Below are 24,525 nucleotides of genomic sequence, written 5' to 3'. Positions count from 1 at the left end.
TGGTCCCTTATATTATTTGCCTTTTATTCTTGTAGTTGACATGACATACAAGGAGAATTTGTTTTGGGGCAGGTTGAGTGATGTTGGGGGCCCTCATGTGCCAAAAAATTTCAAATTTCCACTGTATCTCTCACATTTTTTCCGGTTCCAAATTTTAAGGTTGCACGGTAGATGTCTTAGTCAAATATGCTAGAACGTGTCAGCATCAGCTTAAGCTTTAAAACAAGCTCATTACCCAGCTGAAGGAATAGAATGTAACTGTGCTAAAGCTAAATAATAGTGTTAAATCTGAATTAAAAATTGACTTTGTCGGAAAACTTGATGATCTTACCATGGTGACCATCTGACTCTGGTTCATATGGCTAAATTCAGCCTTACTCTAGGGTATATACTGCACTGTATGTGTCCAGTGGCAGCTATTATGAGGTTAAAGATGATGAATAATAAAAATGTTCCTAGAGAATTTTCATTATTCATCAGGTCATATTTCAACTGGCTCTTTGGGAATAGGTGGTCATAAATGAATATATTAAGTAAATATTTTTTTTTTTTACTGTAAATAGAGAACAAATGTTTTCACAGCCTCTTTCCTTTGGCTCTCTATCATAACATTACAGTTTTATTGCTTTTCTTCCATGGCTGCTTAATATGTTTTTTTAGTTAATATGACTTTGACACTTAAACATAAATATGTATATATTTTTGGGGCACTTTTGGGCTAAAATTATTTTTCTTAAAGTGAAGTTACAAGGCACAGAGATGAGGAACAAGAACACAACAGATGGCAAACAGATGCAGTGAAGATGTTTTAATAACAAAAAATGCTACAGCAGGCCTGCAGGAAGAAAACTGACTCAAAAAGGGCCAGGGGAGAGCAAAAGGAGGATGGTATATAAAAAAATAATAATTGTAATAAAAACAGGCCACAGCTAACAGGCAGATGTGGAAAGATACGAGTCCAGAAGAGAAAATCACTAAGAGAAAATGAAGAACATAACAACCTGGCAGCAAGAAGGGGGAGCTGGCAGGTGTGAGGTGGTGTCTGGTGGCATCTGATGGAGGGGTGGAGAATGACAGGAACAAGACAGAAAGGAAGTGGAGCAACTGGGGAACTGGGGAAGAGAAAATGACTGAAAGGAGAGCTGGTGGCAACTTAAACAGCACCAGGAGTCATGACAGACTGACATTTTCTTAAAAGGACAGTATCACATTCATCTAAAGCATGTTGAACCAGATATTTCTCCATTGGATGTCTTGGATGGTGTTTGAAAAGTGTTTGTGACTTAAGAGGTTTACTAATATGAAAATAGAAAAGTTTGAAGCAAAATGTTTTCTTTGCATCTTGATTTTTTCCCCCTTGTTTTTTTTACCCCCAGCTAGTCAAAGTACTACTTAATGCAAATTCTCTTACACCACACATGTACTTAAAACCTCTAAATATGTGTTATTTCTGCATTTGTTAATACAATATCCAAATATTATATTCATTGTCAGGTGTCAGCAATATTCTTCCTGATGAAGAATTGATTATTATTATACCATTGTGGTCCAAGAATCACACACTGGACCACACTGTAACACTGGCTGTTTCTTGGGTTGAAACAAAACATGGGGAACTTACATTTTTATTTTTAGAATAATGATATGAAGCGCTGTCAATATCTAACTATAAATGGTTTTATGCAATTTATAAAGCACTTTGGTTGAATATTTATTCTGTATGAAATGCACTGATATAGGATCTAACCCTAAATTCACAGCTTCTCACAATCCATCACTTGTGATCACTTGTGGGCCAATGTGATTACCTATAAATTCTTGTGGTGTGTACTGCGAGGTTTGAAATGGATGCCAAACCTCCCAGATTGTGCATATCTAGTCATGAAAATGACAACAAATAGGACAACTGAAACCAAAATTTTATTAGAAATGAATATCACTGTTTTCTTTACCAGTATCTGTGTCATGACATTCTGTCTTTATTTTTGATTTGATTTTATTATCTATACAATGGCAATATTTTTTACAACAGTAGGTACAGTATTTCAGTCCACCTGTTTGTTTTTGTTTTCCATTAATCTTATGTGAGTCATTTAAGAATCAAGTCCAGTAGGAAGGATTTCTCTGTGGTAAAGATGATATAGTGGCTACATTCTGTACAAAAGTGTCTTGTTTCTTTACAGGAGCATTGGCTTTATTTTCTCTTCCTCTGTAGTTTCATCTTTTTTCTTCCTCTTCTTCTGCCTTTTCCCCTTCACCTATTTCTTCATCTTCCTTTATCCCCTCACCCTTGTCCTCTGGTTCTTCTGCCTTTTTCTCTTCATCTTCCTTTATCTCCTCGTCTTTTGCCTCCTCTCCCCTTTTCTCCCCATGTCCTTCCCCTTCCTCCACTTTTTCATGTTTCTTTTTCACCTCTTCTTCCTCCTCATCCTCCTCCTCCACCTCCTCTCCTGTTAGACGCTCCAGATCTGTGATGCGATATCTCAAAGCTTTGTCTGTGTTCTTGCAATTTCCCAGAATCTTCTTCAGCTTTGTCTGCATTAGCTCCATTGTGTTATATAATTTGTTGACCTTCCCCTCCAGCTCCTGGGTCTCAGGCATGATATTAGCCGGATCTAACTCTATCAGACCATCTTTCATCAGGATCTGCCGGCCTTTCTCCTCTAGCATGCCTTTAGCATCCGGATATTCTGTTAGTGACTCCATCAGGTCATCCTTGGACAAACAGAAAAGCTCTGAGTATCCAATGCTCCGGATGTTGGCTGTCCTCCTGTTTCCTGCTTTGCTGCCTTTAATATTAAGGATACTGATCTCACCAAAGTAGCTGCCGCTTCCCAGCACCACAAACTGGGTAACCCCATCATCAGCAACAACTGCAAGCTTTCCGTCTTTGATGATATACATCTCACGGCCGATATCGCCCTTCTTGCAGATGAAGTCTCCAGGGCTGAACACCTGTGGCCGCAACTTGAGCACCAGCTCAATCAGCAGGCCTGCCTCACAGTCTGCAAAAATACGAACTTTTGACAGGGTCTCCATGTGGACCTGAATAGCGATTTCAGCCTTTAGCTTGTCTGGAAGATATCGCAGCACCTCTCTTTCATCCTGTGCCTTGCCATTATTCCACAGATAGTCAAACCACTTGATGACTCGCAGCTCAAGTTCCTTGCTGACCTTTCGAACCTGTTACAGAAAAGAAAACAAGAACATTTACTGTATATTTCAGTAAAAGAACATAGGGTTGTGCTCATTTTTGTTCATAATTCTGATGTGGAAATAGGGAAATCCTCTACCTGCATGTAGTGCTTGATGTTGTCAATGCGGGTCTGAAACTGAGCTTGCGCGGCATTCATATTGGAGATCATGGTGGCAATGTTTCCCACAATGGTGGCAAAGATCAAGACTCCTACTAAAAAATCAACCACATGGAAGACAAACTCTGAGTCTAGGGCTGGTGGTGGTGTTTCTCCAATGGTGGTCAGGGTTAGTGTGGACCAGTAGAGGCTGAATGCATATTTTCTCATGGGCTGTCCAAACTCTGGCTCATCTGGATCATCTACAGCTGGGTATACCCAGTCATCAGCCCCAAAACCAATAGACTTGGAGAAGGAGAAGTAGAAACAGGCATTCCAGTGGATGATGATGAGGATGTACATGATCAGGTTACCGATGCGGAAGATGTTGGGATAGTTGGTCTTAGTTTCTGTTCTCGTGAAGAACTCCATCATGCGGCCGATTCTCAGAAGTTTGTTGATGCGGATCTCTGGAAAGTTGAGGCCGAAGTAGAAATAGAGGACGTCGGTGGGTAGCATGGAGACAACATCGAGATAAAACTGGAAGCTGCTGAAGTAACGATCCCTTAGCAGCTTTTCATCCTTCACTATCAAGCCTTGCTCAAGGTAACCTGCATTTAACATAGTACAAAGTTTATAGGCACAGTGTGTGAAGGGTTTGGTCCTCTGTGAATAAAAGTAAAAATTGCAATAATCCACAGTCATCCTCATTTTAATCAGCCTCTGATTGCACACCCATACTGCAACATCCATTCAAATTCTAAGGTGATGTTTACCATTAGTGGGGTGCATTGTGATAATTTAAGCATTTCATAGTAAAGGGGTTTCAGGAATAATGTGTTTTTTTTACCTGTTCTGGTCCTAAAAAGCATATCAGCCAGGTAGATTAGGTCCGAAGTGTAGTCCAGAATAATCCAGTAAACAATGTAGTCATGCTGCAGCTCTTCAAAACAAGCCCTGTTTGCAGAAGAAGAAGGCCAACATCATTAACTTTACGCCTTTACTGTTATGTCCTATTGTGCTATTGTGGCAGCTCACAAACTGCAGCCTTCATTTACTGCAGTTTATTAAAACAAAGCAAAACAAAAGAACCAGGTTAGTCCCTCCACAAAGCCTGTCTATGATCCAAAGGAAACCATATGAACATTTGTTCTGCAGGGTAATTGCAGTGTTGATATAGAATCTCTGATTTATAGATGTCACCTGGCTATGATCATGGTCCAGTTGTACATGACTGGTAGTGTGATGATGAACAGCCAGTTGTAATACAAATTCCCAGCTGGATTAATGACAAACAGTTCTTTGGGTCTATGAAAAAGAGAGAATAAAAATGTAAACTAAATATCTGAGAGCATGCTGTTGTGTCAGGGGAGAAGCTCCAATGATGATGCTTACTTGTCTTTATCCTTTTCTTTCTCCTTCTCCTTTTCTTTCTCTTTTTCCTTTTCCTTGTTTTTCTCCTTTTCTTTTGCCTCCTTTTCTTCTTTTTCCTTTTTCTCTCGTTCTTTCTTTCTGTAATGTGAATCAATGCACTGGAGAAAACTTCATCAAACATTATTTACAGCAACTTTTACTGAAAGGGTTGTAATATAATTACTCTTTCTTCTCCCTTTTGTCCTTCTTCTCCTTTTTCCTTTTTTTCTTTTTCTCCCTTGAAGATTAATTAAAGCATTTAATTCTGAGAAATATCAAAGAGAAAGTGTGTGTTCATTTATCTTTTTGTGACTTTATATTGGTTCTTACTCTTCATTGTTGTTACTGTTGTTCACGTTGAGCAGATGCTGTGGGTTTGATTGAAGTGTACCTGAACTGCAACAAACACAAAACTTTACACGCAAAATGAAACAACTCACAAGGAATTTCTCTGTTTTATATCCTCTGAACTAGCATTACACAAATTCTTAAAGTTTGGCCTACATGTCATCCTCGCTGTGCTCTTCTTTGTCTGTGGGAAGTTGTGCTGCAGTGTGAGGTGGCACAGGGAGGATGGTTGATGTAGTCATGGCAGCAGATCTGCAGTCTAACCCTGCAAATATAAGCCACACAGTATCTAAAGATTGTGAATAAGAAGGTTAGCTTTGACAGTTTTTAAAGTTAATTTCATCCTATGATATAAAATATATCTATATATATATCTATATATATATAGATATATATATACATCCTCAAAAAAAAAATTTTATAAGCAGGAGAGGAAAGGACCAGAACCAGCTGCATCTCAAACTCTCCACCCAGTAATGCTGTATGGGTATTGTGAAATCAATGTAAAGAACAAATAACCTCAGATCAGTGAATCAAATCATTGGTTCATGCCTGCAATCATCTAGTAGTTATACACAAAACAGAAAATGAAATTAATAACATTCATGCACTGAGTCTATTACTCCACACATCCTGGATTTCACGGACTGGATTTTTATTCGCATGCAGCTACTGTAATATTCTTCCATGGCTAGTCCAGTTTGTGTAAAAATTACACAGAGCAAAGTAAAAGGAGCCACAAATCAACAAAAGTTGAGCAAAGCAGTATTATGCACTTTTACAGAAGCAGTTTTAAAAATACCTCAAATGTGGTGCAATAAAGAATTATATAATCAGTTTAATGCCTCTTAACTTACCTTTCCCACAGTTAATGTAATCTGAAGTCCATTTGTTATATTCTTGGGTGTTTCTAGGAGCTAAGTACTCACAGAGGAGCCGATTTATTCGATCAACCTTCAAATACTAACTAAAATAATGACAAAATGTAGCTGCTGGACAGGTGAAAACTATAAGCACAGAGTCTGACCGACTGTGCTATAGAGTCTCAGTGTCCCTGATAAGGATTTGTGGATTAGAATTGACTGTGAAGAGGAGAAGCAAAGTCAGTCATCCTTCTTATTTGGCCACTCCACTGGGAGAAGAAATATTGTGTCTTCAAGTGAAGTTTGAGCAACATGCAGTCAACCTGAAAGTGAAGATTCACAGCACTGAACATCATTTCTTCTTTAACCTGAAACAGGCTTTTCTGATTTCTCTGAGCATTTGGAAATAGCAGAGGATTTGCACACACACACACACACACACACACACACACACACACACACACACACACACACACACACACACACACACACACACACACACACACACACACAGACTGGCACTTCCTGCACAGTCAGCATTCTGAGGTATATGCAGCTCTGATCCTATTAGATCATGCCAGGTATTACAGATTTCAGATCAGGTGGATCCAGGTCCTTTTAGATGAATAAGAATGATGAGAGTGAAATTAAATCTGAACCGCTGTCAGTGTTTAGTGTCATATCCTAATAGCAGGAGACCCTCCAGCCAGGGTGCCTCAGACATGCTGTGGTTCATTGGCTCTCCCTGTTGGCTGATGCGGTGTTTGCAGCTGTATGTCAACAATTTTCAAAACTTAGTTGAGATCTAAGAATGAGATTTTTCTTGTAGACGATTTTGAAACATAATATGATTTATTGTGGTTCTATGGTATGTGTCAGAAGAGCAGCTTTTCTCAGTGAATAAAATGGGAAAAACATTGCATCTGAAATGCATTTTGCTCCTTATGTAGGTTATGTTTCATTTTCCTGAAGGTACATTCATGTTACTAGTAACAGCTACAAATGTGTGATGTGACATTATAGAGGAAAAATTGGAAACCAGACGACAGTTCCTGACCAGAAATAAACATTGCAGTTACACTTCAGGTTCTAATATCAATTTTATTTGAGAAATTTCAGTCAGAAATAATATTAAAGTACAAATCACAAAACATTTCAATTAAAGAAAGAACAAGTTATCAATAAGAGTTCAACAGTCCAATTCTGGACTGATTACACATTTCAGGAGCTTTGCTTTACAAAGAACAGATTTTTTTTTCAGATTTTTACAATTTTCTGTCATTCTGCTTTCAGAATGACACAGCTTTTTCATATTGTGGTGAACCTACAGCACCTAATGTTATTTTCAGCTAAAGTTAACCTAAAGTATTTTTGTTAAACTGCTAAAAGAGTGCTTAGGCCAATAATACCAGAAAGATATTATTGTGCAGCAGGATCTGCTGCCACTCCAGTCATTTCAACCTCAACTGCAGGTGGTGCAGCTCCAGCCGGAGCAGGAGTGATTATGTAAGTAGCCACCTCAGGGGCTACCGGGGCAATGTCAACAGAAAATCCGTCAACAGGAGGCCCATCGACAGCAGCAGCATTGACTGGTACGGCACCTACAGGGACATCAACCAAAGCTGGTTCGACAGCAGCTGCAAGGTCTGCTGTCGTTTCTACTGCTGCTTCTTCAGCTGGCTCAGCATCGGCCGCCTCCACCTCTTCGGCCTCTTCTACCTCATCAGAGTTTACGGGGGCAGCAGGAGGTGCTCCAGCTTTGGGGACAGGTTTCCCAACCTGTGAATAGGAAAGAGGAAGGACACAAAGTTGAGGCAATTTCCAAAATAACAACATGCATTCACAGAAAAAGTCCTACACATTGACGAGCTTTGTAAAAAAAAAATACACAGAAAGCCTGTGTAAAAACTGTGGGCATTGTTTAAAAATTAACCAGACATAGAGCTTCTAATGAAAACTGGTTGCATTACAAGAAATGTAGGATTCAGTATTTTTGGAGCTGTGTGTATCACATAGGGGACATTATGCATCGAACTGGAACGTAAGCATGGTAAATAATTAAACTGAATGATCTCACACTATAAAGGAGGAGCTATAATGGCCATAATGTATTGGGGCATTAATGGGAGATTTAAATAGAGCCATTGCTAATGTTGTTCGTAATCCTTACCATCACCGTTTAAATGCAAATATTTAGCAAAATCCTCAAAACTTTTGCTTCTTTTTAACCACAGGATTTTTTCAGGCAGCGCACTGACCTAATGTTCATTTCTGGAGAAGCACAGCTGCTTTCTCCTATAAATATGTAAATGTTTAGCTGCTGTTGTGCTGCTCAATTTCTCTACTCGATGTAAATCCAAAAGGGGTGTTTTGTTGCTCATGCATAGTAAATCAAAATTATAGTGTGGTGCCTTCATCAGGAGTGACTGCAATGCCATTTCTGCATGTGTGTGCAACCACAAGTAAACACCTCTTTGATTGATTCAACTGAAATACTCTTTGGAACCACTATCTTCCTCCAAACACACATAAATATGTTTGTAATGGAGATTTTTGCTCACCTCTGTCTCTTCCTCTGATGCATCTTCCACAGCAACGGGAGCAGGAGGGGGGACATCAGCTGGTGCAGCATCTGCCTGCAGAAATCAAACCCCTTTAACTTAAATTGCACAGACAGAGCGGTAACAAATTAGAATATGGAGCGAGTGAGTTAGCAATGTTGACCCACCTGGATCAGCCTAAACAAATGAATTATTCATAAAATTACTCTGGCAACAACATGACAGACTCTTGAAAGAAATACACTTACAGGAGCATCTGAAGCAGGAGGGAATAAGTTTCCAACTGCTCCCTGAATAAGTACAGAAGCCCAAATTATGTTACATACCAAGTTATCTCAGCTAATAAGCAAACAATTTTATGCTATATTTGTTCTTATTTTTTGTGAAATGACAGTGATCCCTCCCCCCGCCACCTCTCCACTACCTGCTGCTGGTATAGCCTGTACATCTCCATCCACCGGAGGGCCTGATTAGCATGTGCTGCCAACTGCTGAAGAAATAGGAAACACAACCAGACACAGCAATTAAAGCCATTATCATCTCTATGCCAAACATCTAGCATACTGTACATTTGATGACATGACAGAAACATGGCTGCATAGCATGACAGACAGATGCTAAACTTTACAGAAAAGCAGAAAATGTCCACTCACCTCATTGCTTTCACTATCTGGAGCCTGCAAAACAAAGGAAAATGAGCAATGAACTTGAGTTCGCCCAGTGTCTTAAAGAACAACAGTGTTTACGGGTTTAAAATGGGAAGAGTTGGCAGACTTACTGGGGCAGCCTGGGTAGTGACAAGCAGGCACAATAGGAACACAACCAGCTCCATGTTATTTGTTCCTAAAAAGAAAAATATTTAATCAATATGTCATATGTTCTATATTAATTTCCTTAGCTAAATAAAGGAAATATTTAAAATTACTATGAAAGGGAGGTAAATGGCTACAAGACCTAAAATATCTGCAGGATTTAGTTTCTGCTAAATTGTAAAACTGCTTCCAAATGAAAATCCATCACCTTTTTTCCTGGTGCAGAGAGCAAAGCAGAGCAGAGCAGAAAGCTGTACAGAATTGTCAGAGAACGAACGTAAACTGTTTCATCTCTAACATCGAAGCCATTTATATACTGGAACATCCTGTAACAACCAATCATATACAGTAAAAGATGTAGAGCTATGTGTTTGAAGAAATCTCCTTACACTTCAAAATTGGAAAAAAAAATCCAAAGCATGTGAGGCCCCTCTTATATTTAATTACGTGGTATGCATGTGTGCTTACCACACAAGACCCTTATTGCTCTAAACCCAAAAAGAAGAACAAAAAAAAGAGGACATAAACGTTGAGCTGACATAAGCATAATGTATACAGTAATGATAATGACTGAAAAACAGCACCTTCTCTGACTTGAAAGAATATATAGGATAACTAAGACTTTGATCGTCAAAGTAGTTCAGTGCAAAAAAACACCCATGAACATGTCAGGACATTCCTCGCACATCAAATACTTTCTCCTTTGCAGGATAAGTATGGTTTACTCACCACGGTTGCCTAGTGCTTGCTCCAGGGGACTGGGTTTTCTCTACACATCTGTATAGTTTTTACTTAATAAGGGCCTTGGGATTCCTGCGTTATAAATTGGCTCTATATAAATAAAGCTGAACTGAATTGAATAATAACATTGAGACGTTTATGTAAGCTTTTAAGTGCAGGATTTGACTTGCGGTGGAGTATTTTTCACAACATAGTGAAGATGCCTTCACGTAAAGTTAAAAACTTGAATAATTGCTCCACTGCTGCACAAAGTCCACCTCATTACAAATAGTGTTTTCCAAACACTATTTGTATCTAGGGTTTAGAGTAAAGGTGTGTTTGAAATACACACATGCAGGCACAGACACTCACTGGCAACAGGAAGTGTCTCTGTCATGATGTCTGTTTTCACTGATCCTTAAGTTCGTTTTAGCTGGTGTGGTCACACACCACAGTGATTATGAACATTGAAGGTTTCCTCTGTTTATTTTCGGTGGTTTACTCAAACCTGAGTTATTAACTTTCAATAAAAAAACAATTCTGTCAATGGTTAATGGTGTTATAAAAAATCTTATAAATCCTTTGATTCTTTTTATCGAAACATGCAGTGCAGATTTCCAGAAAACAAATATATGGTTGTTTGATTTTGCACATTCTGAGCCACAGCAATCATGTTGACTGGTCTGTCGATCTCAGTGAAATGTTCTAAAGATCATTTTTATTGGAGGTACAAACATGAAAGTGTAAGGATGTGCGTTTTTGGTTTGAGTAAGGTTTCACAAACCTCACATCTCACACAAAGCTCATCTCATTTCATTACTGAATATTTTTTCTTAAGTTAAATTAGATGGGTCATCTTGTAAATGGCTCTCTAATGACCTTTCCATCTAACGTCTCTATTTCTCTATTTCAGGTTGATTGCACTAAATTTTTTACCATAAATCAAGATTCAAGATATCTTTATTGTCAGACATTTAAAGCCACAGTGTGGAGCATTTAAAAAAAATTTTTTAGCCGTCCTGTTGTGTTCAGTTGTCTTAATTGTATTAGATCTTTTTATCAATTTCACCTCTTGTGAACATTAAAAGTTTTGAACTTGTACTTGTGTATGTCTTACGGGCCTCAATTATGTTAGCAAGGCCTTAAAAAAACTCGATGTATAACAACAACAACATCATGTCGGTATACACATTCCATAAAACACACACATTTTTATAAAAATATTTCAAATTTATTTTTTGTTTTCAAAATGTCATGTGTAAATTAAGTCATGAAACCTCACGACAAAGGGATGAAATTTACTGCCGATTTTTAAATCGGTCAGATTACATAAGTATCCCCTGTGAATTATCTTATTGTGGAGAGGTGGAAAAAGACTCACAGAACAGCACAGCAGCAGTGCAGAGATATTGCTTTCAGTAGGGTTTGCCCTTCTGACCAATGAGAGGAGAGCAATGGTTTCTGCTTGATTAGTAAGTCTTCTCTGCGTTCTCATTTAATGACATTTCATAAAGACAACTACCTGTTTGGCTAAGTGCAGCAGAACTGTATCAAAGCAGGCCCTGCTGTGTCTCTTATTGAGTAAAGTGGTTTGGTGACTGCGGGTCTTCCTGAAGTTCCTTCTTGTTCTAGAATGGCCAGCCGACATCCACTCTCATCACTGTTGCTAGTGAGAGTCATTTGGAAATATGTTTGGTGGGAGATCTGACAAGACAGTTGTGGATCATCACTTCAATCCCTGGAGGGTCCTAGTGCTCAGTTGGGTGGTTCTGAAGATGTTGTTGCAGGAGTCCAAAATCTAGCTGTGGTCTACAGTAACAGGAAGCTGGTCTCTTTAAAGCTTGTTTCAGTGCATGATATAAAAAATATTATGCAATACCAATGTTTACTTTGTGTGCTAACAGGTTATGTGGGTAAACTTATACAGTAACTTTATAGTGGTATGTAGAACAAAGGTCGTCATGCTGCAGTAGTTGTAAAATTAATGCCTTTAAACCTGCTGTCAACATGTCTTAAACTGTACATGATAGAAGTTGTCTGAAGCTCCAGGAGAGAAAACTTGTGGAGTAAAAGGCAGTTGTAGCGTGAGAGGATGGCACCTGTGTGTCTTTGAAGAGAGAAGTGTTTAGTCATGTTGTGACAGGATTTGTCCCCAGGGGAGTCAGGGTGATGACAATCTTTTCATTTTCCCTCTGCAGTATTTATTTTATGGGACAGTTCACTGTAGGGAAATTTTAACAACCACTGTGGCAAATTATGATGGCATATGTTGTATTTATGATCCTATGTTGTCTTTTCAGCAAAATATACACACAATACCTTTATTGCATGTGCTGGCCTTGGTGTTTTAACACCACGGTGTAAATACATGTCCTGTTGTATTATACTAAAATCCTGCAAAGTAAGAAAAGCAACTTGTCTGACTTATGTCAAGTATAACCATTAATGTCAAAGTTCTTTTTTGTTTTGTTTTTTTTCAAAAATGGCACCACCCAAAATCAAGTATTAGAGGTCATTTAGCAAATGTTATGATTGGAATGGGATGAGAAAATCAGCCTTTTTCACCTTTCTCTTTCATAGAAATCATGTACAATGAACGGAAGCCACGGGGTTCAAAGGAAGTGGGGGGTTTAAAATCAGGGAAATTCTAGTGAAAGATACATTTAAATTGCATTATGGGAATTATAGGTGGCAGCTGCCTCTGCTGGACATAATCAACTTAATCAGCTTTATTCTTTCACATCTTCTGAATAAAAGCAACACTCAGTCACATTTACCTCGCCTTCACAAATCATGTTTACCACATTGCTGTAAAAAGTTTGAAATAAAAAAGCAAACAAAACCAAAAATTGCTTGAAAATGTAGATTTTATTATTTAAAGAGCAAATGCATTTAAAGAACACAATTACAATTAAAGATATGCAGCATATTTCATAGATAATGGGAAAATAAAGAAGATAAGATCTCCATTTCCACTATAACATTGAAAAGTGATTCTGTAGATGACAGTTGACAGAAGACAGCTGCTGAAACATTAACAGATCTAATGTGTATGAGAAAAATAAAGAGAAGCAGATAATTCTTCGGAAACTTGTTTCATTCTATGCAGAGGAAATTGTTGTTAGATAGCTTACTACTGCGGCAGTATTAAAAGTGTATATTTATGATAGTTTTAGCATTTTACTGTACTTTAACTTTAACACTCATAAATGAAACAGATCATTTGTTCCACTGCAGATGTGTTTATGTTCGGAATAAAGGAAGAGTCTTGCTTCTTTTTCACTTGCCACCTTATGGCTTCACAGGTATCTGTAAAGACAGATCCGCAGTTTATATGCATGTTCCTAATTTAACACAAACATAATCATGCCGGTTATCATTTCCAAGATGACAAATAATGTGCTGTGCAGTACTTAAAAAACTTCAATAAAGTGCAGTATAGATTGATAATAACCTGGTTTGCTTGCATTGGCTGGTCCTGATGGACAGCTTGATTGGGACCCTGGGACGGATGAGGATTTGTATCAAATGGTGGATTCTGAAAAAAATAAAATAGAAAAACACCAACATTATGAGAGAAAAGTAAAGAAATGGTCAGAATCAAAGCATACTGAAATGATATTTTAGAGGTTTGTGTTTCTCACATTCTGGGCCTGCTGAGGAGTATTTGAAAATGGATATTCAAATGGTAAGCCCTGTGAATGAACAAATGAGCATGATGATGATGATGTCTCAGCAAAGAAACAAAGAAACTAGTATGATATGATGGATTTCAGAATAAGTCATGTTATACATACCTGAGGCATCTGAGGAGAGTTTGACATTGGAGGCATGTTTGTCATTATCTGAAACACAAGTAAATGCACTAGTTAAATACTATACAATGTCATATGATATAGAAGTAATTATATAATGTATTGTTTAATACATCAAAAGTTTGAAATGTTTACCCTTTGTTGACTGAAATCATAGGGGTAGTACTGCAAATGTAGCAACACAAAAGAGGCAAAAACTTTGATAAATGTTTATTGCATCAAGCATATACATATAAATGAAGTGTTGTAGTGCAGTTTGAGTAGTGAGTGTTATCTGAAGAAGGGGGGAAAAAAATCGCTTACAAGCTCCACACTCTGTCTGCCTGGTGGCTGAGGAATGGAGATCTTGAGTAAACCTTGAGAAGGAAAAGGCTGCAGATAGACAGAGGTAAAAGAAAAATCAGTCAAAAGTAAAGAGCAGTTAGATGATGTTTTATCCATATTTTCTTTAAAGAGCAGCTGCTTCTGTAAAATGTGTGTTTGCTTACCAGGCCACCATTTGATCCACCTGTACCAACGGGAAGTCTGTGGGGATAAATCTAAACACACACACACACACACACACACACACACACAGATATAAAAACATGTACTGTGGCATAATTTGCAATAACAACATAAGTATTTCTTAAAAATGAACACCATGCATATGAAAAATGGTATTGGACATACTAGTTCTACACTGTAAGCACCAGGGATTCCAATTTGTGGGAGAGACGGAGCAGGTGGAAACACCTAAACATTCATAAAAACAAATGTAATAGTCAGTGGCCAGTCAATTCCATACAGTAGTAATCAAAATTACCACTGCTTCATTTCCAAACCAAAGCAGAAATGTAAATCATTAATCTTTGACACAATGAGGTTGGTACCTGCTGTCTGGGTGCTGTGTAATGAGACAGGTAATGAAAGGGCGACTGAAAAGATTAACAGAAACAAAAATAAAAAATGAGATGATAAAATAAATTACTTCAACAAGAATTTTCCTCCCTGCATGAGCAGGCTTTGTCTATTTTTCTCTTTTCAAACTTACTGGTGCAGCGGAGGCTGTGGTAGCCAGACAGAGGCACAGGAGGGCCAGTTTCATTTTGGCTGTGTTCGAGCTAAACAAGCATAATAACATTTATAAAACAAATCTCAAAGCAATAATAGGGTTCCCAGCATTGTTGGTGCTCGGGACCCTGAAAATCCTATCGAAGTTACACTGAATGATTCCTTGTGCTTAAAAAAAAAAACTCACCTTCTGCTACAAAACCTCCACTGGAAAAGATGATGAACGATGATGCTGGAGATGAGGCTGGGTGATGATGTTTCCACAGAAAAGCTTTGGCTTTTATATAGTTCCAGATCACATGAGAGCCAATCACAGTCAATGGGAGTGATGTTACCCAATGAGTAGGTACAGTACAGGTGTCTAGTCTTCAGCTTTACTAAATGACCAGTGGTCAAATGCACTTTCTGTGTAATAGCAGACTCTGTTTGATTATACTGTCTAGGACAGAGCAAACCTTCACTCTGCTTGCACCTCAATCTGCTATCACAACAAGTTTTATTTCATCCTCTTGCAATGCTGTGACAGAAATCTGTTTAAAGGCAACATTATATCTGTTACTTATACATATTTAATATTCCCCACTTGCTTCCAAACTGTATTGAATTTGTTTTCAAATCATTGCAGGAGCTGGGCAGAATACCTTAACACAAGTTTGATTATACAACTCAAGATAAAAGAACTTAAAGTGTGCATAGATGAAATATTAGAAACTCAAGTGTTTTTTGTTCTTGTGAATAGTACTTGAATAGTAACTTCCATTATATATTAGCCTCAATACTCTTCAAATGTAATGTGTTTGCCAATAGCTCTGTCTTCAGCTTATGGGGAATTAGTGAGTTTATAAGAATCGTGTTACAAAATACTGTTTACTTGTGCTAAAGTTATAATCAGAAACAATGTAATTTTATAGTGCATAGAAGGGTATTTTTGTTATTTAAAGCAAAGAACCACAAGGGAATGAAGATATTTTTTTATTGATGCAGCATAGAAAAAGGAGATTTGATCGAAGATTATTGTTGTGTCCTAAAAAGGTTATTCCTGTGAAGAGAGACCAAGTGGAATAAACCTGCAGTGTCTCTGATTTTTACTCTTTCAGCTTTTTTTTCCCATACCAAAGCAATGGACCAAAGTTTCATAAAACAAAAGCACAGCATGGTTTTGTTTTTAATGGCATAGCACCATGTAGCTCATACTGTAGGAAACAGCAGCGTTTGCCAATATGTTTCACCAGGGAAGGTGCTGGTCCTTAGTCACCTAATGGGCAGAGGAAAAAATACATTTCAGCTCATAGTGTGATACCATATTTACTTAAAAAACACAGTCACCCAGGAAAATAATTTTACATAAGACTTTTAAAATAAATTAATATGACAAAACCAATCTGAAATTCACAATTATACATTCTAGGTGTCTTCTAAATATGTGCGTTTGATTTATGTCTGTTTGTTTTATTGTTTGTGTGGGTGAAAGAGAGTGTGTGAGTGTGTACCTGTGTGTGAGTATTTGCATATTCTGCAGATTCTTATATTTTAATCCTCCTCATCCTCATCATCATCTTCACCACCTCTGGGTTTGGCAGCCTGACATGACAGAATGGTATAAAACGTGCTTTCAAGGAGACAATCAAAAAAGAGGACAGTCTCTCAGGACATGTCTGCTGACGATTCAACGTTCTGTGCAACACTTACTTATTAAAACGAACCTTTTGCCCTCATCCCTGCACTTTATAATTATTTAAACCGGTCCTACTAACAAAAATAAATGGCTTAAAATGCAAATTCGTGGTCACTCTTACAGAAGCAGCAACAACACGCTGAGAGGGAGCAGCAGGAGCAGCTGGAGCTGCTGGAGCTGCAGGAGCAATGGGATCAGCAACAGGGGCAGCAGCAGCTGGGTCTGGCTTGTCAAAACCGAAGGGGTAGTACTGTAAAAAGAGATGAGGATGAGATCACAAACCAAACTAACTGAATAAATAAAAAACCTTTCTGTGAAAGACTAAACTTACCACCTCCTTGAGCTCTCTGCCATCTGGGCCAATGATCTCCTGCTTGATGAAACCTCGGACCTTCCAGTGAAAATACCACATTAGGTTAAAGATTCAGTTCTTCACATAAAATCTACTCTGCACATTCGACATGATCTCTGAAACTGCTTTTAATAGACTGGATAAATTATTATCCCTGATTTAATTTGCAAATATGTAAGTAGGTTTGGAACCTAGACTGACATCTATCACAGGTAATATTTACATAAATGAATCTAATATTAAACTGAACTCACAGGCCCTCCAACAAGGTGTCTCTGGGCATCAACTGGGAGCAGCTGGGAATGAAAATAATCAAGTTTATACCAAGACTTTCATTGTTTTTACTAAAGACAGCCTTTTATTATCATTATTATAACTATGAAATTGTTTTAATTGTGTCTGCTACAGATGTTTACGTTGCTGAAATAATCTACTGTACTTTTAAAATACAGATGACTTTGTGTTACTAGATTTAAATATGTTAAAAAGGATATAAACAATAATATAATGCAGCTCTTACCACTTCCAGAGTTCCAACAGGAGCTCCAGCAGGGATTGCCTGGACCGCCTTTAACGGTCAAATTCAAAATATTGACCATAAGAATCACAAGAAAAAGCAGCAAACATCAAGTGAGCAAGTAGCTCCAAGCAGCTCTGCTATAGCGACATTACCACCAGTGGTCAGGGCATGATAGCAGTCGCGTGTGCAAAGCCTATTACAATAGGCAATGGCTAAAAATGTTTTTTAGTGTGGTTTGTAGTTTCTTTTTGATGATATACAACAGCTGATCTGAAGTGTGTGTTACTGTACCTGAGCTGGTGCGTGATGGATGTCAAACTCCATGTACCTTTGCTGCTGAAAAGGAAATTTTAAAGACAATACAGCTGCAGTTTCAGCTTCAGTAAAGGTTAGTACAAAAATTGTTATATTCGTATTATTGCTATTATTTGAGCATAAACACGACGACAATTAGAAAACCTGTTGTTACACAAAGCTACAGCATGGACGTTGAGGTCACAATGTTGTGACTGTTATCTACATTATTACAGCTTGTATACACTAGGCTGTAGTTTTTAGAAAAAATTAATAAGTGAGAAAAAAAAATATTAAAAGAAGAGCAATTGATGAAGTTTTCCCTACAGGAGCGCAAATAGCCATCCCAATGATGCAGGCAGCAAGGAGAACAAATTTCATCTTGAATTAATCTGTCAAATAGAGTAAAATTAGTTATTAGACTTTTCAGTATTGACTGTATCATATTTAAATAAATTGTTGTTTTATATTTTCCATAAGACTTTTATTAATATAATATGAAATTACCTCTCTGTTCGAGCAGCAGATGAGTCCTGAAGGATTGTTGAGGAGGGGTGTGATAACAGCAGAGAGATCTACCCCTATTTATTTGCCGACAGAACAAAGGACGAGCAAACCTTTGACAGGTAGTGGAAATAAGCCAAGGATTTATATTTTTTATGATTTCAAAATTGGCAGCTTTTTCTCTGTGAGAATTCTTGTAAAACAATTTCTGGCTTTAAATGCACATCAACCTCATCCTTCAACAATGTTTTTTAGGTACTCCCTTGCAATATATTTTACACTCAAAGAGTTCACCAGGGTTGTATTTGACTAGAATTAACATAAGAAAATGGACATTCAACATTGTACCTTGTATAGAATTTTATTTGTGGTCATTCAAAAATATCACATCTCATCACTGACATGTTATGATAGCTTGAATTACACTTATATGAAATTTTTTAGTTCTAAACCCCTTTATGACAAGCCTGATACCTTTGACGTCCACTAAGGCCCCCTAATATTTATTCAAACAATTTAAAATTTAGAGGTATTTAGCGGTGGAACAGTGAAATGGTGACCACATGAGAACACCTCACTCAAGCGCTGGACAGGGAGTGTGACGTTGGCACTTGACCCAAAATAAATTACCTGGGAAGAAAATGTCTCAGCATGGGGAGACGAAAACCACAGTGTCCACTTCACTCATTATGGTGTTACTGCGTTGATGAACTCACACAGGGAAGTTACTTTAGGTTCACACATACTTGTTAGAATGACTCCAGCTTTAAGAAACACAATTACAAATATGAATAAAGCACAATGTGCATGTCCAACAGTTCTTCCAACGTTAATGTCCACACAGGCCATTTGTCCTCAACCTCTCAAACAACCCCCAGAACCATTTGTTGAAATAATCCCCCCCCATAAGGACACAAGTACCTGTTTAAATTGCACCCCTCTTTGTAGCAGGTACCAAAATAGCAGTTGGTTAAACACTTTTTGCCCTAGACAGTCAAAAATGAAGATTAACATTTGGCAAGCAAAACTGTTTGATTAACACACAAAGACATAAGGGGTGGGCACTAAATAAACATGATTTGGTGTTAAAATGGCAAGTTTTTGCGTCAGTTCACTGTCTGTTGATTTACACTGGACTGGACTCAAACTCAACTCTCCAGTGGGAAAGTCCTCTGCTTTGTAAACCCATTCATCTGCTCTAACATTGTTCTGGCAAAACATTGTGCATCTAAATATTACTGTAGGTGGCTGTTTTATGTTCACTACAGCCACTGCACATCCACCCATAATAAAACATGTTGGATGCATATTCCTGCTTGTATTTGACAGGGGGATGGTTTGGACCAGGAAGATACATTGCCAACTTGTTGGCATGTGATATATGAGTGTGCTAGAGAAGCTCATTAATATTTTACTATTGGATATATTAAAAACTTTGTATTGATGAAGAATATACAGTTAAACTTTGCTCGGCAGTTGCTCTTAGCTCTGTGAAGTATTTTAGCAACTTTTAGCTTGTTGCTTTGGTTGGCACCAAAAAGCTGATAGACACCTAACTACCTAATTTAGGAACAATGTTTTTCCTTAGAAGTTGGTGGAGACCAAAAAAGAGATTAAAGAAAAGTAACAATCATAACATATACCTTATTAACTTGGTGTCATGTATTAAGCGTTTATTTCTGCTAAGTGGCTAAAGGAAATTACAAAACCAATAAAATCAGAAAAACAACTTACACATGAGTTTAGGAACAGTTCATTTTATTAGGTAGTGTTTATTGATTATAAAAAAGATGGCATAATAAAGTGTTAAGACAGAAAAGTAATGCAAATAAAATCCCACTAACACAATGTTTCATCAGTAGTTTATCTATTCAATGTTTGAGTCATCTTTACTGGTGGCTGCAGCCTTGGGCACGGTTTCCTGGTGTGGGCTGGACTGTGGGTTGAACAGATGTGTGAGCAGGGGCTGCAGCCTGTGCTGCTCTTTCCAAACCTGCTACTCTGTTAGTGTTTGGCTGTGGTCCAGAGCTGGCCAATCTCTGTGTCTGGGGGACTCCTGCTGATGGCTTCCCACCAGTTGGTGCAATGCTTTGCTGTTCTGGATTTGCGAGCCCTGCGCCCTGGCTCACAGGCTGGACAGCTCCTACAGGCAGGTTTGTGAGAACATTAGGCATGTACACACCCAGCTGGCCAATTTTAGCTGGAGTCTGAAACAGAGAATAAAGCAAAGATACAGTACAGTAAGAGGTGAAGGGGGACAACTGGATCCTCAGTGGGATCAGTGAGTTCGCTCAGCAGATTGTTTCAACAAGCAGTCAGATAAAAATCTTGGCTGTGTTACTGTACCTCAAGCTCCTCTGAGCTACTGCCAAGTGTAGAGCTCTATTAAAGAAAGACAGCAGACCTCATTAGAAAGAAAACTGTGAAATTTGAAGAGACCATTAATTATGCAAATGTGCAAGATTGCAAAGGGGGAAAAAAGGGTTGCTGGTTACCATGGGTTGCTGGAGCATGTAAAGAATTTGAGCATTCTGTGGATAAAAATGAGAATAAAATATGATTATATATTACGTAACTATTATTTATTTTAAGGTCGTATTGTTTCATTATATGATTTCAGATGTCAGATTTATTTTTATAAAAATACAGTAGTGACACCTGCACTGGCTGTGGTGCATCTCCTAAAGGAGCAGCTCCAGCAGGTGTTTCTGCAGGTAACAAGGGACTGTTTGGAGGTTGATTTGAGGGGGTTTGTGGGAGAGGTGCCTCAAGAAGCACTGGGAATCTGTTTGGGGAGAACTTGTGTAGAGAAAAATTATATTTACAGTATATCTGAGTTATTGTACACATTATATGGTCAGAAATGAGATGGAAATGCAATTCTAACTCTCTCCTAAAACATGAGATTAAAAAATGTTAGATATAACAGATTAGAAATACAATATAATGTGGGACAGAAAATCCCATGCAAGACAAAACAGCATTTAAGATTCCACTTTAGAGTCATATTTCATCTGACAGATTCCAGCTATAAGATGTTTTTATTTCGACATCTTCTGTTGCGAAGTTGTTTTGCTATGTTGACACCAAATTCATAAACGAAAAAAACTAATCCTGCACTGCACTGTAGAAACATGTTAAAAATCCCCCAGGTGAAATATTTCAAGCTGAGTTGTGTTTAGAAAATATTTTTGCTTTTACTGTCAATACTAGATTAGTAAAGTACAGCCAATCACAGTGTGTTTTGTTATTTTCTTACCAGCTGGTTACCGTATGGTGAAAATAACTGAGGGAAATATCCATAAGGAGAGAAAACCTAAGAGCATAAACAAAACAAAGTCAAAATAAAGACGAAATTAGTTTTGATTTAAAGTTGTATTAAATACACTGCCTTGTCTGCTCTAATTTCTTGTTGAGTTTTTTTTTCTTTGTATGTCTTACCAGAGGCTGCTGTGGAGGAGCTGGCTGGTTAGCAGCCAGAGACTCCTGGACACCTGGCTGCAGAGGTATCATCATTGGACTGCCTCCTAGTAGAGACCATATGTACTGTTGGAGGGAAGGATAAACCTGGGGACCACCCTGGGCCCCTGGCAGCTGGAGAGCTTCATGCTGTGCTTGCTCCACAATGGGGGAAAGTGGGGTTAGAGCCTGAGGTTTCTGGTTTGTGGCTTCAACAGGTTGAACTTGTGGAGCTTGTGTGGCTCCTCCTTGTGACAGTAGAGGAGGAAGTACATCAGGACGGACCTTAAATTAAGAAGAGAAAACCCAGAGGGATCACTGTCATAACAGATCTCACATAGTGTGTTAGTTAGACTTAATATAAACCAACAATATATATATATATATATATATATATATGACAGAAATAAATATGAATAAAATATGAATCGACTTACCGGTGTTGTTGACACCTTTCCGGTGAAAGATGCCAGTAGGACTATAATCAGCATTTCCAGAAGCAAAACAAAAATAAAATATGGTTCTGAATCAATTTCAAAATATCAATGTAAGCTCACAAGGAATCTCCACTTGGAGCAGGAGCAAATGAATGAATGCATTAAACAGAGTGGAAGAGAAGACTGACTTATGCATTGCTCACAGACTGAAACAACCAATCACACAACAGAAAAAGCAGACAAATTCAACCTAATCTGTCTGTGAATAAAGCAATGAGGTAAAAACCAAAGGATATCCACAGAATAGCTTAAACTGGCAGTTTTCCTTCAATTATGGTGCTGTAATGTCTGCAGAAAGGCCAGAAACAAACCTGTGGGTGCGACTGATGTCTCAAGGTCTCACCATTGTAATTATGGGCAGACCAATAGTGCAACAAAAATGAGAAAAGAAATGAATGAGGAAATTGTCAAAGAGTCAAGGAAATGGTCAAAGTTTACTAAACACAACTTTGATAATTTAAGGCCACTTGATGAAGTATTAAATACTATAAAATATATAGTCACTGCATGAAATGCATGAATGCTACACACAAAGCAATTAATCAAATCAATGGCAAATAAAAAGTAGTGGTTGTTTGACTGTCAAAATAAATAAAAAGTTCATTTTCCTATTTGCTTTCAATCTTCACAGAATTACTGTTGTATATTGAGCCCATCCCTGTGAGCCAGGATAATACTCTGGACATGTGAGTAATTACATTACCAACAGTTGTTAGCCACACACCCACTGTTATAGAGCAAAACTCCAGTGCTTAATTTAGAGTGTAAAATACACCTATGCAATAGAGAAGTGTGAAAAAATACCTACAGTATTTAAATAGAATATATTAATACAGTCCTCAGTGTTTGTTTTCTCACATTGTGTTACCAGACATGGGATGGACCAGATATTTTATATGTTTTTGAAAAACCTGAGTGATAATAAATTAGAGAACTATGTAGAATACATTTAGTAATCGGAATGGGACATGATATCCACACCGCTGAATCAATATACTAACTAACTAACATCTCTGGTAAAAGTATTAACTCTACCAATTATTTATTCATTATTGTATGTGTATTGAAGCAAAGTACTAGCAAATTATTGTATTTGTTCTGGTAATAAATTATGCATTTTTTAGTAATCCTCAAAACATAAAATCATCAAATGCAAAATTTAATAAAACACACACACAAAAAAACACATTATTTAGGACATCGCCTAAACGTATACATTTACTGTCTTTTTGTTGTGGCTGGTTAAAATTGCCTGAAGTGTGCAAGTTAAACTAAAGTAATTTTAGCTGGCAAAACATTTAGGACAGACAAGACATGCAACAACTGTGATTTGACATTTAGAAACTCATCCTATGTTTGTGAAAATGCTAATGCAGTGGCATGTCTCCATTTTTGTAAAATGTTATTTTAGAAAAAAGGCAGCAAAGATTTGGCATTGCAATGCAGTGAAGGAAATATTTATCAAGAGGCTGAGTCATGATAAAAGTACAGTCTAACACACTTCACTGATTTAGCAGGGAGTTGAGTATTACAGGTTTAAAACTCATCCCCTTCTTAAGCTGTGTTTATCCAGGGGCGGTGATGTGTGTACACACTGAGTGGATATTACATTGGTGTGTTGTCGTGACACTCCCACCAATGTCTTGGAGACACTAGTGGGAGTCTTCAGCAAAACTTATAATTATACCACAAACAGACAAAAAACTGTCTCTATTTTATGTGGTCCAAATCAAAATAAATTGATATATTCCTTAGGTTTTCATATGGATTATGGCATGATAACGAAAGTACTGTAAGACACTAAATGAAAAGGATAAATATTACAGAAGTTCACAGAGAGAAACATTATCATGCTAAAGCAATACTGATGTTAGTGTGAAATCATTTAAACAGTGCATTTTGTTATAAAGCCAGTAATATTTGGTTCAAACATAAAAAAAAGCCTTTCTGCCCCCCCGTAGAAAAAAGTAAAGTAATTTATAGTAAATTGACTGAACTAAATAATCATTTGTTGTCTCCTCGTGGAGTTTGCAAAGGAACAATGGTGGTTGTGGAAGGGGTCGTACTTGGGGTTGTAGTAGTTGTGGTTGTGGAAGTGGTCGTAGTTGGGGTTGTCGTGGTAGTTGGGGTTGTCGTGGTTGTGGAAGGGGTCGTAGTTGGGGTTGTCGTGGTTGTGGAAGGGGTTGTAGTTGGGGTTGTTGTGGTTGTGGAAGTGGTCGTAGTTGGGGTTGTCGTGGTAGTTGGGGTTGTCGTGGTTGTGGTTGTGGAAGTGGTCGTAGTTGGGGTTGTCGTGGTAGTTGGGGTTGTCGTGGTTGTGGTTGTGGAAGTGGTCGTAGTTGGGGTTGT

The 24,525-nt window shown here is 37.9% G+C and overlaps 5 protein-coding genes across 7 annotated transcripts; all 5 read right to left on the bottom strand.

Moving 5' to 3' along the window:
- Positions 1–2,217: 2,217 nt before the first annotated feature.
- Positions 2,218–5,296, bottom strand: cnga1a (cyclic nucleotide gated channel subunit alpha 1a). Its single transcript, XM_067496558.1, has 9 exons — positions 5,211–5,296; positions 5,037–5,102; positions 4,891–4,926; positions 4,689–4,805; positions 4,497–4,601; positions 4,144–4,250; positions 3,294–3,904; positions 2,392–3,183; positions 2,218–2,349 (listed from the first exon to the last, which is right to left on the bottom strand). The coding sequence occupies exons 1-9, from the start codon at positions 5,294–5,296 to the stop codon at positions 2,218–2,220; spliced, it is 2,052 nt and encodes a 683-aa protein (XP_067352659.1).
- A 1,695-nt stretch (positions 5,297–6,991) lies between these two features.
- Positions 6,992–9,637, bottom strand: enam (enamelin). Of its 2 annotated transcripts, none has more exons than XM_067499732.1 (7): positions 9,499–9,637; positions 9,257–9,321; positions 9,132–9,155; positions 8,903–8,965; positions 8,727–8,768; positions 8,479–8,553; positions 6,992–7,696 (listed from the first exon to the last, which is right to left on the bottom strand). In XM_067499732.1, the coding sequence occupies exons 2-7, from the start codon at positions 9,308–9,310 to the stop codon at positions 7,337–7,339; spliced, it is 618 nt and encodes a 205-aa protein (XP_067355833.1). In that variant the 5' UTR covers positions 9,311–9,321; positions 9,499–9,637; the 3' UTR covers positions 6,992–7,336. The 2 variants fall into 2 exon arrangements, with proteins under 2 accessions (XP_067355833.1, XP_067355832.1); XM_067499731.1 differs by having other exon boundaries at positions 6,995–7,696; positions 8,903–8,968.
- Positions 9,638–12,859: 3,222 nt separating this feature from the next.
- scpp5 (secretory calcium-binding phosphoprotein 5) lies at positions 12,860–15,264 on the bottom strand. Its single transcript, XM_067499716.1, has 11 exons — positions 15,066–15,264; positions 14,859–14,928; positions 14,698–14,742; positions 14,498–14,560; positions 14,314–14,364; positions 14,129–14,197; positions 13,961–13,990; positions 13,808–13,855; positions 13,655–13,705; positions 13,465–13,548; positions 12,860–13,319 (listed from the first exon to the last, which is right to left on the bottom strand). Exons 2-11 carry the CDS (start codon positions 14,910–14,912, stop codon positions 13,302–13,304), a joined length of 513 nt encoding a protein of 170 aa, XP_067355817.1. The 5' UTR covers positions 14,913–14,928; positions 15,066–15,264; the 3' UTR covers positions 12,860–13,301.
- Positions 15,265–15,837: 573 nt separating this feature from the next.
- Positions 15,838–18,341, bottom strand: scpp7 (secretory calcium-binding phosphoprotein 7). Of its 2 annotated transcripts, none has more exons than XM_067498305.1 (9): positions 18,227–18,341; positions 18,047–18,111; positions 17,717–17,761; positions 17,426–17,473; positions 17,160–17,201; positions 16,885–16,944; positions 16,675–16,803; positions 16,369–16,459; positions 15,838–16,133 (listed from the first exon to the last, which is right to left on the bottom strand). In XM_067498305.1, the coding sequence occupies exons 2-8, from the start codon at positions 18,098–18,100 to the stop codon at positions 16,409–16,411; spliced, it is 429 nt and encodes a 142-aa protein (XP_067354406.1). In that variant the 5' UTR covers positions 18,101–18,111; positions 18,227–18,341; the 3' UTR covers positions 15,838–16,133; positions 16,369–16,408. The 2 variants fall into 2 exon arrangements, with proteins under 2 accessions (XP_067354406.1, XP_067354407.1); XM_067498306.1 differs by having other exon boundaries at positions 17,717–17,758.
- A 1,618-nt stretch (positions 18,342–19,959) lies between these two features.
- On the bottom strand, positions 19,960–22,291 carry LOC137124541 (homeobox protein SIX5-like). Its single transcript, XM_067499610.1, has 7 exons — positions 22,120–22,291; positions 21,665–21,967; positions 21,483–21,539; positions 20,882–21,022; positions 20,719–20,754; positions 20,570–20,605; positions 19,960–20,430 (listed from the first exon to the last, which is right to left on the bottom strand). The coding sequence occupies exons 1-7, from the start codon at positions 22,171–22,173 to the stop codon at positions 20,113–20,115; spliced, it is 945 nt and encodes a 314-aa protein (XP_067355711.1). The 5' UTR covers positions 22,174–22,291; the 3' UTR covers positions 19,960–20,112.
- Positions 22,292–24,525: the final 2,234 nt, after the last annotated feature.

Source organism: Channa argus, chromosome 3, assembly GCF_033026475.1.
Source record: "Channa argus isolate prfri chromosome 3, Channa argus male v1.0, whole genome shotgun sequence".
Classification (NCBI taxonomy): domain Eukaryota; kingdom Metazoa; phylum Chordata; class Actinopteri; order Anabantiformes; family Channidae; genus Channa; species Channa argus.
The sequence above is the reverse complement of the archived record's forward strand: the minus strand, read 5'-3'. Positions and strand labels throughout refer to the sequence as shown.